At 46.8% G+C, this 13,306-nt stretch overlaps 1 protein-coding gene across 1 annotated transcript; it reads left to right on the top strand.

The window, feature by feature from the left end:
* Positions 1-10,656: 10,656 nt before the first annotated feature.
* On the top strand, positions 10,657-11,142 carry LOC117861751 (uncharacterized). Its single transcript, XM_034745295.1, has one exon. The coding sequence runs from the start codon at positions 10,657-10,659 to the stop codon at positions 11,140-11,142; it is 486 nt and encodes a 161-aa protein (XP_034601186.1).
* Positions 11,143-13,306: the final 2,164 nt, after the last annotated feature.

The following is a 13,306-nucleotide window of genomic DNA, read 5'->3' as shown; positions in this document are numbered from 1 at the left end:
TTTAAATTCAGCAAGATCATCCAGGCACCTGCGGTGTCTGATGTTGGCCTGTTAGTGGTCTATGCTTTGCAGAAAATGGTTCCTGAAATTTGTGACGGCTATTACACTGCAAACAAGCCAATGATCTCTCTGCTAGGTGATTTTGTCTACTTATGGTGTGGGCTTGTTGCTGCTCGGGCCTTATCCGCTCTCATCATGCTATGAACTCTTCATGCCAAGATTGGGCAATTGCATGAACTCATCATGCCAAGATTGGGAAGATTGGGCGAATATATGTAAGGTCCCACGATGATATTCTATCACATTACCACATATGCTCTTCACTGTATAGCTATCCATTATCACAATAAACAGCATGCTGGTACCGACTTTGCATTGAAGATGTATAGAGTTCTTCTCAGTCATTTATAGAAATGGTGGATTTGTGAAGGTGAGTTAAGTATCTTAATAATGAATAATCCCATGTCTCTGTTCTCATCCTGATTTATCTAAAGCTTTCTCTGGAAAATATATTCATTGTAGGTCAGTGTTTTTAAAGGTCCATGGTTCCCAAGAATCCACAATTCATCCTTGTCATTTGATGAGTTGACAGGATTAAGTTATGGACATTGATCATGTTGATAGCAACTTGACGGAAGCCAGTTTCACAAGGTCTTTTACCTGTTTCCAGAATAGGTACATGGAACAGTTTAATGTTCTCGCCAAAGAACCAAGATCTTATTGTTCCGAACTTCCGATATTATGGGGGCAACCCCATTTTTATTATTGCAACATTTTACCGTCCCTTATCTGCATCAATGTCTCAGTGACACATAATACCCATCCGTGTCAGTGGCAGTGGCGAATAAGGGATTGGGTAATGCAATCAAAGCAAAGGGAGTAGGATATGCGCCTTGTATACTGATGTGCTTGTGGAAAAATAAAAACCAAAGGCTACCAAAGGGGGAGGGGGACTGCATACATTCAGATGATGCATGGCACAAAAATGAGAGAGAACAGCAGCACTGAGTCTAGGAGAGTGCTGACACTGAATGCCAAGGGAGGTCAACTACATGAATCCTGTAAATCTTCGTGAAGATTTTTGTATTCACCTTCCAATCTTTGGGATTGATGCAGCCCTTCAAAATCATTGGATACGTCCACTTTTCCCTCCACAACGGATAACACAGGACTCTCATGCACCAGGCTAAAAAAGAGATAGCAGTTTTTGTGGGAGGCTAGTACACACGACTTACTTGATGGTTGGCCCTGCTGGTGGAAGATTCTTTTTCGATTTCAAACTTCAAACATGTTTTTCTCTCACACCATGAACTATTTTTCAAAACCGTTGAAATCATTATGTTTTTGAGAATTAATCTACAAGATCCAATATGAATATATTTTATTAATTTTTAAAAGTTAATATTTTGGATGAACTCAACATTTTAAATATGCTATTTCAACATTTTCACATTTTTTATATCGAACTAGTTTATTTAAAATGTTGAACTTGATCAAAAGATGTTGATAAGTCAATATTCTGGATGAACTAACTCAACATTTTTAGTATGTGATTTCAGCATTTTCACTTTATATTGAACTTTAGTTTATTTAAAATGTTGAACTTGATTCGAAAAACTAATGATAAGTCAACATGTTGGATGAACTAACTCAATATTTTGAGTATGCGATTTCAACATTTTCATACTTTTTATGTTGAGTTCATTTGAAATGTTGAACTTGATTCGAAAAAATGTTGATAAGTCAGCATTTTGGATGAACTAGCTCAAGATTTTGAATATGCTATTTTAACATTTTCACATTTTAAATGAACTAACTCAACATTTTGAATGCTACTTCAACATTTTGAGTGCCATTCAACATTTTTCACGTAAAATATTGAACTAGTTTATTTAAAATGATGAACTAGGCTCGAAAAAGTGTTAATAAGTCAACATTTTGGATGAATTTTCTTGACATTTTAAGTATGCTACTTCAACGATTTTTAGTATGCTATTTCAACTAGTTTATTAAAATGTTGAACTTAGTTTAAAAAATGTTGAACTAGTTTATTTAAAATGTTGAACTTGATTCGAAAAAATGTTGATTATCAACATTTTGGATGAACTAACTCAACATTTTGAGTATGCGAGAACAAGATTTTCACATATTTTAAGTTGTGTTCATTTAAAATGTTGAACTTGATTCCAAAAAATATTGATAAGTCAATATTTTTCACATTTTGAATATGCTATTTTTAACATTTTCATATTTTTTAGGATGAACTGGTTTGAACTAGTTTTATTTAAAATGTTGAATGAACCAACTCAACCTTATCTCTTCTCTTTTTCTCACACTTATCTTTTCCCCTTCTCTCTTCTCCCCAGCCACTCCCCTCCAGGCCTCCATGGCGCACGTGAGGCAGGTGCCTATGGCGGAGAGGTGGTAGCAGCGGCGAGGGCGTGCCCCGCATCGGCGAGAAGGCTGGGGGTGCAGCTCCGGCAGCTCGCTGTCCGAGGCGCCGCGCGAGCACCTCACCTGGTGGCCCGAAGGCATGCGCGGGGAGGCAAAGAGTAAGCGGTCGAAAGCCGGCACCGATTGCACGCACGATACTAGCAACCAACCTAGATCATCACGGGAGGCCTGGAGGCGCATCATCTGGGGCGCGGCGGCTGGGGCACGCTAGCCTGGATCCGGAGGAGCGGTGGCCGGGGTGCGTCGACCTCAATCCGGAGGCACGTGGGGGCCGGGAGCAGCACGACCCCGAGGAGCGGCAGCTAGGGAACAGGTGGCTGCGCAGCAGGGTGGCTGCGGTGCGGCAGAGCTTGACGGGTTGCCGGTGACCATCAAATCCTTTTTAAAATTTTTTATTTGATTTGTAGGGGCCGATGCCCACCCGCCCCTGCTAATTGCCATTTTTAGCTGCGAAAAGCAGGGGCGGGTCACCCGCCCTTGCAAATGTGTTTTCACCCGGTGCTAGAGATCATTTCTGTAGTAGTGGTTCGTTGTCAATGTGATTGGACGAGTGGACACATAAGTGAGCATAGATGATGATCTACTTAGTTAAGTGTTTAATTAAGTGTGCCCTCGAAAAAAGTGTTTAATTAAGTGTTGATTATAAATTCGTCTCAAGAAACAAAAGTGTTGGCGTGTGAATCTGAACGTGAGGAGTTGAAAGCTTCTCTAAGCAAATCGTGTTCATCTGATGATACCGTGCGTCGTGCCCCCCATGCTTTCTGCTGGCTGCTGCCGCGCTTCGTGACTTCGACGTAATTGTTTTATATATATTTACCTGTAATCTGTCTGATTAAAGCTTTTCTTAACGTGGGAGGAGGCTTTTGCTCAAACCTCAAATTAAAAGCAGCAATATTTTGCTTGCCAGCACTAGTAGAGAACTGAGCTTCCATCTACCCCTTTTGTCCCGATTAACATTGGACCCATGATTAAAGTGGCGTACCACTGAAGGCCACCACAGGAGGGGGGAGCAATAGTCCCCGTTGTCAATACCAACTGGGACTAAAGCCCCCTCTTTAGTGCTGATTGTAACGGTCAGAAAAATCGCACCGACGCCACCCACCTTTTGTGCCGGTTGGAAACTCCAACCGGGATAAAACCCTTTTGTCCCGGTTGGAGTTACTAACCGGGACAAAACCACCAACTGGGATAAAAGGGGTTGTATTTTGTTCTAGTTGGAATGTCCAACTAGGACAAAATCTCCTCCCCTATAAAATCACCAGACCGAGAGCTCTTCTTCCTCCTCCAGCCCGAGCCACTCCATTCCACCAGCCTCCTCTCCATGGCGACCAAGCAACCATAGGGAATCGCAAGCACCCAGGACATTGCCGAGGGTACGGGGTCGTTCTGTGGAACTATGCTTTCCGAAGGGACATCGACTCGTATAGAAGCCACAAGCGAAGAAAGGAACAGCAGGAGGATAGCTGGCGGCGCATGTTAGAACCCAAAGTGCCTTCACAAGAAGTAAGAATGTAGGAGGAAATAAATCAGAAATAAATCGTCGAGTGGCCCTAGCAAATCTGGAGCACTACCGGATCCAAACATCATCAGCCCTTCTCAACGCCGAAGTAGCTGTGCTTCCACAACGGTCCCCGATGAGCAGATGGCAAGATTACCCGTGGACGACCAACGGTATCATGTGGATGGCATCACGCAACACACCTCATGTGAGCTGCATAGACTATTCAACAACATCATGATTAAGGTATAGATATACATAATTTATGTCATCTTCTCAATCAATCCACGCCTCAGGACTTTAATAACATCTTTATTTCTGCTATATGTACAGGTGGCGTACAGGAGTGCCTTACCAATCCTGCCAGGGCAGAAAAGCCATGGCATGGAGATTCCACCTGGCTATGCTAGCATCGGCCTAGAGCAGATTGTTGATAGTGAATATGAAGGCATAGAGCTCGACCTCCCGAGAGGTGATGGGGAAAGAACACTAGGAGATGCGCTTCACGGGATCATTCTATGGTGCAATTGCTACATCATCATCCCTGCCATGGAGGCATCACTGCTCCCCATAGATCCCCCATAGCAACCATCTCCTCAAAGCTCAAGAACGTCATCTCCAGCACATCTGGCTCCGGGACCGTCGTCACCATCGGGACTGTCACATCCTGCTCGATCACTATCTCCATCTCCATCGAATCCTGGTGGTGCGAGCGATGACGACAACAACGCCCCTCCCCGATCACCGTCGCCGGGACTAAGACCCAAATCGAGCAAGGAACCTGCAGCACCTCTGAAGAAGTCATGACCACTGCCTTCCAAGCCAAGGCAACAAAAGAAGAAAACAAAGAAGCCTGGACCTACTAAGAAACTAACGGCCGACATGACTCCAGAGGAATTGCGGGAGGCATCCAAAGCAGAATGCAAGGAGTTCTTCTTGACTACACTGAATAAAGAAAATAAAAGAAGAGGGAGCCAAAGCAAATAGATCCAACAAAGTTAAAAATTTTTATTGCCATGTCAAAACAAACCAAGAAGACTCTACTATCAAACTATGACCGGGCGTTAGTCAAGGCTGATGAGAAGAAAAAAGGCGAGGAGCGTCATCTTCAAGTCGTGATGCCCCCCAGCTCAGGGATCTACAAGATAATGACGCACAAACTATAGCAACAATGCCCTTAGAATAACAAATACATGTCGTTGGATTTATGCAAGAAACATGTATGTCTCGTGTTGAAGTTCTAGGGCAAGTTGATCTGCCGCTCAAGAGCCAGTTGTACCTAAATGGACCTTTGGGGTAGGGAAGCCTCTAGTAAGGCCTGAGTTGGTACAGAAGCTATCCACGAAGATGTACGAATTCCATGAATGGTACATGAAACAGTCTACCGACGAGAGGCTCATGTTTGGTCTTTGGGTTAAACCGATAGATTTTTTCGGTGATAGTAAGAAAGTCCTATGGATGAAATTCAAGGATATATATGAAGTGCACCATCAAGATGCCCTTGACGTCTCTCTCATCAGCGTCTGGGTCCTATAAATATTAGTTTATCTATATGTAGATTTTAGCTCATATCATTATTTTTTGTGTGTGCGTCGCCTACTAACTTCGTCTTCCATTTTATGTAGGATGCTAATTCAGTGGTGCCGCAAAGAATCATACTTCAATGTTGGCTTCATGGATCCATCACTCGTTAACCAAAAGCAGATACGGGATCACACAAAGAAAACATTGGAGGCGGTACACAATTTATTGGACAAACAACATTGCAAGAGTTACGTACTACTGCCATACTACTTTGAGTAAGTGATGGTACCATCTATTTTTGTTTTCTTTTTTCTTACCTACTTAATGTTAGTTAGCTCTAATATGAACATTTACGTATGCAATTTCCACTAGATCCTCATAATAATTATGATTGGTAGAAGCCACGTCATTGTGTTAGATTCGTTGAAGAAACCACCGAAGGAGTACTAAGACATTCAAGACATGCTAAACTCGTAATAATTCTAGACCTTTATCTCTATGCAAAAGTTTGTTTCATAAATTTTCACCTAACACTGTATCATTCATTATTTTAATCTGAAGCGCATGGAAAATATTCCTTAAGAAACACCGTGGTCCATTCAAAGAAAAACTTTTGTTCAAATTTGACTACCCGATACATTTTGTACATTCTATAACACGATTACTTCATAACTTGTTGTTTTCCACTAAAGTGCTTGAGATAGGAACAAGGTAATAATCTATGTGGATACTATGTCTGTGAGCACATGCACAATTTTGTGGCACCCAAGGTGTTGTCCTTGCATGATACAAATGTAAGTAAAATAAAACTATTAACAATTAATTATTTTCTAGCTCCTTATATTTAATTATCCGTGTAAGATTCACATATTTCTAAATTACAGATGTATAAAATTCAACAAGGACTCTTGTAGAAGGATAGAATTTTGGCAATTAATGAAGGTCTCATAGAATTGCTGGTGGATGAGGTGATAAATCCAGAGGGAGAATTTCATTATGACGGACGTTCACCAGACGCACCAAGCAACACCACGACGGGAGGATCCTAGGAATGAAGTGGACAAATTATTGTATATATAGTAATTGTCTAAATACTAGTTTGATTTGTATAATATACTAAGAATTGTATACATACATACATACATACATACACACACACATATATATATATATGCTACAACCATGAAATATATATACGACTTGCATCCAATACTAATATGACTTGCATATAAAATTAATATGGAAAAGAATTTTAAAATAAAAATCTTAAGTACTAAAGGGGTACGTGCATGCGCCATGCAGGCGCGCATGCAGGTGCATGCACGTATCCACTTTATTCCTGGTTGGTAAAACCAACCGGGACTAAAGGGACCCATGCTACGCCTGGTGTGGCCGCCCCTTTAGTCCTGGTTGGTTTTATCCACCGCGACTAAATGGGTTTTTTAGTCCCGAGAATGACCTCGGACTAAAGAACTTCATCTCAAAAATTTTATCCCGGATGGATTTTTGAGATCTATGAAGCCTACCAATGAGACTAATGCTTAGTTTTCTAGCAGTGCTGCACCAGCATGTCGTCATGGGTTTCGTCATCAACGAAGCTTCGGTCGCTCCCCGGCACTCAGCTCCATGACAAACTCCCCATCATTGTCCTATACCTACCTTCTCTACTCGTCGTCTCGAGCCATCCACCGCACACGCTCGCTAGCTGCTGCAGAGGATACTCGCCTCCGATCCGACACCTCGTGCCTACTGGCCAGCATGGAGCAGAGCGAGTGGCTGCCACTTCTTCAGATCCAGGAGTTTGACCAGTTCGTCATCGTTGACTTTGAGGCGACGTGCAAGAAGGGCGTGTGCATCTACCCGCAGGAGATCATTGAGTTCCCCGCGGTCCTCGTCGATGGCGTCACCGATCGCAACCTCAGTGATAAGGGTACCCACGGATCCCTACCGATCAGGATATTGGTCGGCAGCCCTGACAAGTAGGCCTGCCCAACCATGCTGTGCGGGCCAAGGCATGAAGATACACTGAGCACAAGTTCGGAGGCTAGGCGAACAAATTCTGCTCGGGTATCACACGATACTTGTTCTAAACTGACTCATATTACTTTCCATGTAACAACCAACAAGGATTAGATCCTATCCGATTGCAACGCTAGGTTGTCAGCCAATATAAAGCGGCTAGGGGCGCCCCCCGAGGGTAACGCAACTCAGCTCAACTCATCCCACCTCATGTTAACCCTTCACACTTGCGATCAGCAATACAATCCACCAGAACATAGGACGTAGGGTATTACTCTTCGGATGCCCGAACCTATCTAAACCTTGCGCCGCTATGTTACTATTCAAGTTCTTGGTCTTACAATCTCCCCCGTCCATAAATCTACCACCTTGGTAACCCCCTGGTGGACTACCCGTCACTAAATCTGACAGTTGGCACGCAAGGTAGGGGTGATCGTGAGATCCTCCCTAGCGAGCTCAATGGAATCCCACCCCAGCGTCATCTTCCCCAAAAGCACGAAGCTCTTCCTCGCCAATTCGATCCAGCTCCATTTTAGGAGCATGCCGATGGACTTCGACACCACTGCCTCCTTCACCGACTCGATGTCTGCTGCCAGCTCAGCATCCGCCGGATGTACTTTGACCGAGCACCTTCTTCACCCAAGGATCATCACACTGCTTGCCCAGCAGTTCGGCAATCTCTCTCTTAGAGTGGGTCCCACACATCCTCGTGGCAACTCGCCCACCTGCACCTACCCTCTGATCTAATTGCAGGCCTCAATCGCATCAACAATGCCATTGCTAATTGCATCAACCTCTTCGAGGTGGCACTACGCCCTGGAAGGTCAGTGTAGGGCTCTCCCCGCGCCCCTTTTGGCATCAAGAACTCAGCTGCCGTGTTTTCCAAAAAAACTCGTGCAGTATTTCCACATCTCATCTGACGACCCACCCGAACCCACCCAGTTGCTATACTGCGGCAAGTTCCAGGTCCCTCGCTTCACCCTAACCCCAAACCCATATGACAAGGGTGATGATGAAAGCTTTACACCACGAGATCAGGAAGTCTTCACTGTCTCCACTAGCAAACCTCCTCACAACGGTGAAACTTCCTCCTAGGAGGAAGGGCGCAATGAGAGGAACCAGGACCGCGGCAGGCGTTGCCAATAGGAATGAGCTGAGCACGTTTGTCAACTGTCCGCCACCCCTGCAATGCTCGGCGTACCGCCCATCCCACCGGCACCCAATGGCATCGTCAATGGTGGCCAGGACAATGCTGGAGGTCGATGCAAGCATCCCTTACGCGCCCATAATCTGCAGGACGATCATGAAGTCTTCACCACAGCCCAGGCCAACTTGGGGGCTGCTTTTGCCGACTTGGAAAATCTTCTAGACTTGGAGCAACTACAGTGGATTTGGGCGTGCATCCGTGTCACCAACGCCCAGATCGAGGAAAGGGCCCAGGCCCTAGAATGATCATGAAGGTGGTCATCACACTCCAGATCTACATATACCCGGCACTCCCGAAGCCGATCTACCTAGAGTAGATCTGGTCGTACCTAAGCTGATCACAGCTTCCGTAGGGGAGGCTGGCTGGGACCCATTCAGGAGGAGGAGGTGGACCAATCCCAAAGCAACGACAACCACCCCGACGATGACGATCGCTGACTAGATAACCACCACCGCGACAACCATCATTGTGACGGACGAGGAGACGGCGAACGCCATGGCTGGCCTAGTCGGCAACTTGACCGTGATCTCCGCGACCATCTCCACGACCACTGCGACCTCCATGGTGAACTCAACAACAGTCACCAGGAGTGGGATGAAGCGGAGCTCCACCGATGTGCCCAGTATGACCACGACTTCAGCGCTCCAAGGGTCAACAACCAGCCAAACTGTGACGTGGAGCTGGAGGCCTGCAACCGCTGGGAGGAGGAACTACGCTGCCATGATGATTACAACCATCACTACGGTGCTCGTAGCGATGCCTACAATCCACCCGAGCATTACAACGGCGTACACCCTAGGCCATAATGGTACAATACCGCCTCATGGAAGACGATGACATGGACATCGACGGGTTTGCCGCGTTCACCCCCCGCCTCAGGGCTATCCAGTGGCCATCCACTGTCAAGCAGCCATCAACGAGAAGTACGATGCTCTCTTCGACCCAATGATCTAGCTGAAAACATACTGCACTGTGGTCAAGGCCACAAACAGCACCTATGACCAGATGGCCGCCTACTTCCCGATGGTGATGGGAAGTGCACCTCTCCTATGGTTTGAAAACGTCCCATCAGGCTGCATCAACACATGGGGCTAGCTCTCCATAGACTTCACCCAGAACTACCAGGCTACTTACACCTGATCCGGAAACACAAGAAACCTCGGCCAAGTTCGCTAGCGGAAGAACGAAACTCTCCACGAGTACGTCAATTGTTTTATCGACAACTGCAACAGGCTGGCCAGCGTTGAACATCGTGATGCCATCTGATACTTCCACACCAACCTGAAGAACCGTTTGATGTTCCTCACCATGTTCTAGACCGCTCCCAAGACAGTCGAACACATGATGCAGATCATCAACCTTCACACCGACACAGATGAGGCTGAGCACGTCCAATTCTAGGATGGAAAGAACCGCCACAACGACGACAACGAACCACCGACCCATCAAGACCACTAGCACCAGCCTTGGTCGGAGCCCTCCTAACCCAAAAGAAGGCCTCTGAGGTCCTTGCCGCCGAAGCCGACCCTGTGAGGCAAACAACTTTCCTCTAGGAGAAGTTTGATGATACGTTGAACAGCCCGTGCCCCTTCCACGCGGATGCATGCCACAATCTTCAGGACTGCACGGTCCTTAAGAAAGAGATCGGTGCCCCAGTGGAATACAAGCAGCCTCGCCGGAACGACTACCACAAGGAAGGCAACTGCCCCTACAATCGCCACCGCGATGACTGTGACGACCAATGCAGAGAAGAGCACCATGAACAACGCAACCCCAATGCCAACTAGGATGCTGGCAACAACAACGGTGAGTTCCAGCACACCGAGCGGGAGGTGAACATCAACATCGGTGGCCCCAAAACTTTCCACAGCAAACACAAGCACAAGCACAATTTCAAAGGTGGGAAGTGCACTTCGTCTCTATCACACCAGTCTAGTATCTGCAATGGTCGGAGATGCCAATAACCTTCTTAAGGGAGGAACACTGGTTGCACCTCCTGGACCCCGGGTCTTACCTGCTAGTTATGTGCCCCACTATAGACAGAGTCTTCCTCTCCGAGGTGTTGATCGATGGTGGCAACAGCCTCAACATTATATTCACTGAGAACCTGAAGCGCATGGCCTTCAACTTCGAGTGGCTTCTTCCCTATGAAGACCCATTATACGGCATAGTACCTGGCAAAGGATCCTATCCTATCAGGAGAGTCATCCTGCTGGTCACGTTCAGCACCCTAGACAACTACCGCACCGAGCACCTCACCTTCAAGGTTGCCAACTTCAAGACGTCCTACCATGCCATCTTTGGTAGACCAATGCTGGCGAGGTTCATGGTTTTCCCAAACCATACCTACCTCATCCTCAAGATGCCGGCTCCAAACAGTGTCCTCTCCATCTTCGGTGATGTTGAAACATCCTACAAGTGTGACACGAAAGCCGTGTAGCTCGTCGAGACCTTGGAATACTCGGCCAACACAACCATGTTGCTCACCGAGTCCAAGAAGGTGGACCAGAGTCAACTGATGATCCTAGAGGCGGACCCAAGACCCATGGTGCTGCAGCTCGAACCGCAAGTGAGGAAGATCAAGCATGACCTGGAAGACCCCTCCAAGATGGCCCTCTTCGGGTCCAGCCTCACCTTCAAATAGGAAGACGCGATCACCAGTTTCCTCCGGGACAACTCGGACATATTCACATGGAAACCATCCGATACGCCCGGTGTCCCATGGGAGCTGGTGAGCACTCCTTGGAGTTGAGCAAGACAACAAGGCCGGTCTAGCAGAAGCTTCACTGTTTCACTCAAGATCACAAGGAGGCTATTAGTTTTGAAATAAAAAGAGCTCTTAGCTGCCAGTTTCATCCATGAATGTAGGTACCCCGACTTATTAGCAAATCCAGTCCTTATAAAGAAGAAAACTGGTGAATGGAGAATGTGCATCGACTACACTGATCTCAACAGGCACTACCCTAAAGACCCCTTCCCTCTTCCTCGCATCAACCAAGTCGTGGACTCTACGGCAAGCTGCACCCTGCTGGGCTTCCTTGATTGCTACTCAAGCTATCACTAGATTGCCCTCAACCCTACCGACCAAGATAGGACTGTGTTCATAACGCCCTACGACGTCTACTGCTACAACACCATGACCTTCGGGTTAAAAAATGCCTGCGCCACCTACCAAAAGGCAATCCTAGGTTGCGTCACAAAACAACTCAGCAAAAACATAGAGGCCTACATCGACGTCGTAGTTGTCAACACCAAAGACATAGAAAACTTCATCGCCGACCATGCCCAAACCTTCAACAGCCTCCGGGCTTATCGCTGGAACCTCAACCCAAGCAAATGCATCTTCGGCATCCCATCTGGAAAGCTGCTGGGCTTCATGGTCAGCCAACATGGCATCAACGCTAAACCTGTCAAGGTGGACGCCATCAGAAACATGGTGCAGCTAGCTAGCAAGAGAGACGTCATGAAGCTTACAGGCATGATAGCAGCCCGTAGCCGCTTCATTAGCAAGCTCGGCGAAAAGGGACTTCCCTTACTCAAACTACTCAATAAGGTGGACAAGTTTTAGTGGGATGGCGAGGCCCACAAGGCCCTCGATGAACTCAAAACATTCCTCTCCACCCCTCCCGTCATGACAGCTCTGGCCGACCAAGAAATGCTGCAGCTATACATATCCACGATTGCACACGTTGTGAGCATGGTGCTAGTTGTAGAACATGAGGAACCTAGCCACGCCCACATGGTACAAAGGCTGGTATATTATGTTAGCAAGGTCTTGAGCGACTCCAAGGTCCGCTACACACAGGTCCAGAATATGCTCTACGCAATCCTGATGACCTCTTGTAAGCTGTGTCATTGCTTCCAAGTGCACAAGATCCAAGTGGTTTCCTTCTACCCAATCGATGAAATCCAGCACAACAAGGATGTCCACGGCCGAGTCGTCAAATGGTCTGTGGAGCGTGGTGCATTCAACATCGTCTTTTGCCCATGTCATGCGATCAAGTCCCAGATCTTGACCGACTTCATTGCTGAATGGACTAAGATCCAAGAGCCTCCCTCCCTGGAGAGGCTGGAACACTGGATGATGTAATTCGACAGCGCACTCAACCTCGAAGGAGCTGGCGCGGGGTTCCGTTCATATCCTCGAAAGGTGAGCAGCTCAAGTACATCCTCCAAATCCACTACAAGGCTACCAACAATAGCACTGAGTACAAACCCCTCATACACGGGCTCCACATCGCCGCCTCTCTCGGCATTAAGCGCATCCTCACATTTGGCAACTCCAAGGTTGTCATCGAGTAGGTCAACAAGACCTGGGAGTGCTCCAAGGAAACCATGGACGCCCACTGCACCGAGGTGCACAAACTCAGGTCTTACTTGGATGGTCTCAAGTTCCATCATGTCCCTTGGGAACAGAATGTCGTCGTTGACATCCTATCCAAGCTCGGCTCAAAACGCGCCCAGGTCCCAGTCAGCATGTTCATCTAGTAAATATTGTAGTTTTGCCGTACGTTAGATCAGATATGGCATAGCACACAATGACATAGGATGTATACTAGTTCGGGCAATGAGCCCTACGTCTAGTTGGGGTCAGTCGGTCGACT

The sequence above is a fragment of the Setaria viridis genome, chromosome 6, assembly GCF_005286985.2.
Source record: "Setaria viridis chromosome 6, Setaria_viridis_v4.0, whole genome shotgun sequence".
NCBI classification, from domain to species: Eukaryota; Viridiplantae; Streptophyta; class Magnoliopsida; order Poales; family Poaceae; genus Setaria; species Setaria viridis.
This window is presented reverse-complemented; position numbering and strand designations above follow the sequence as displayed.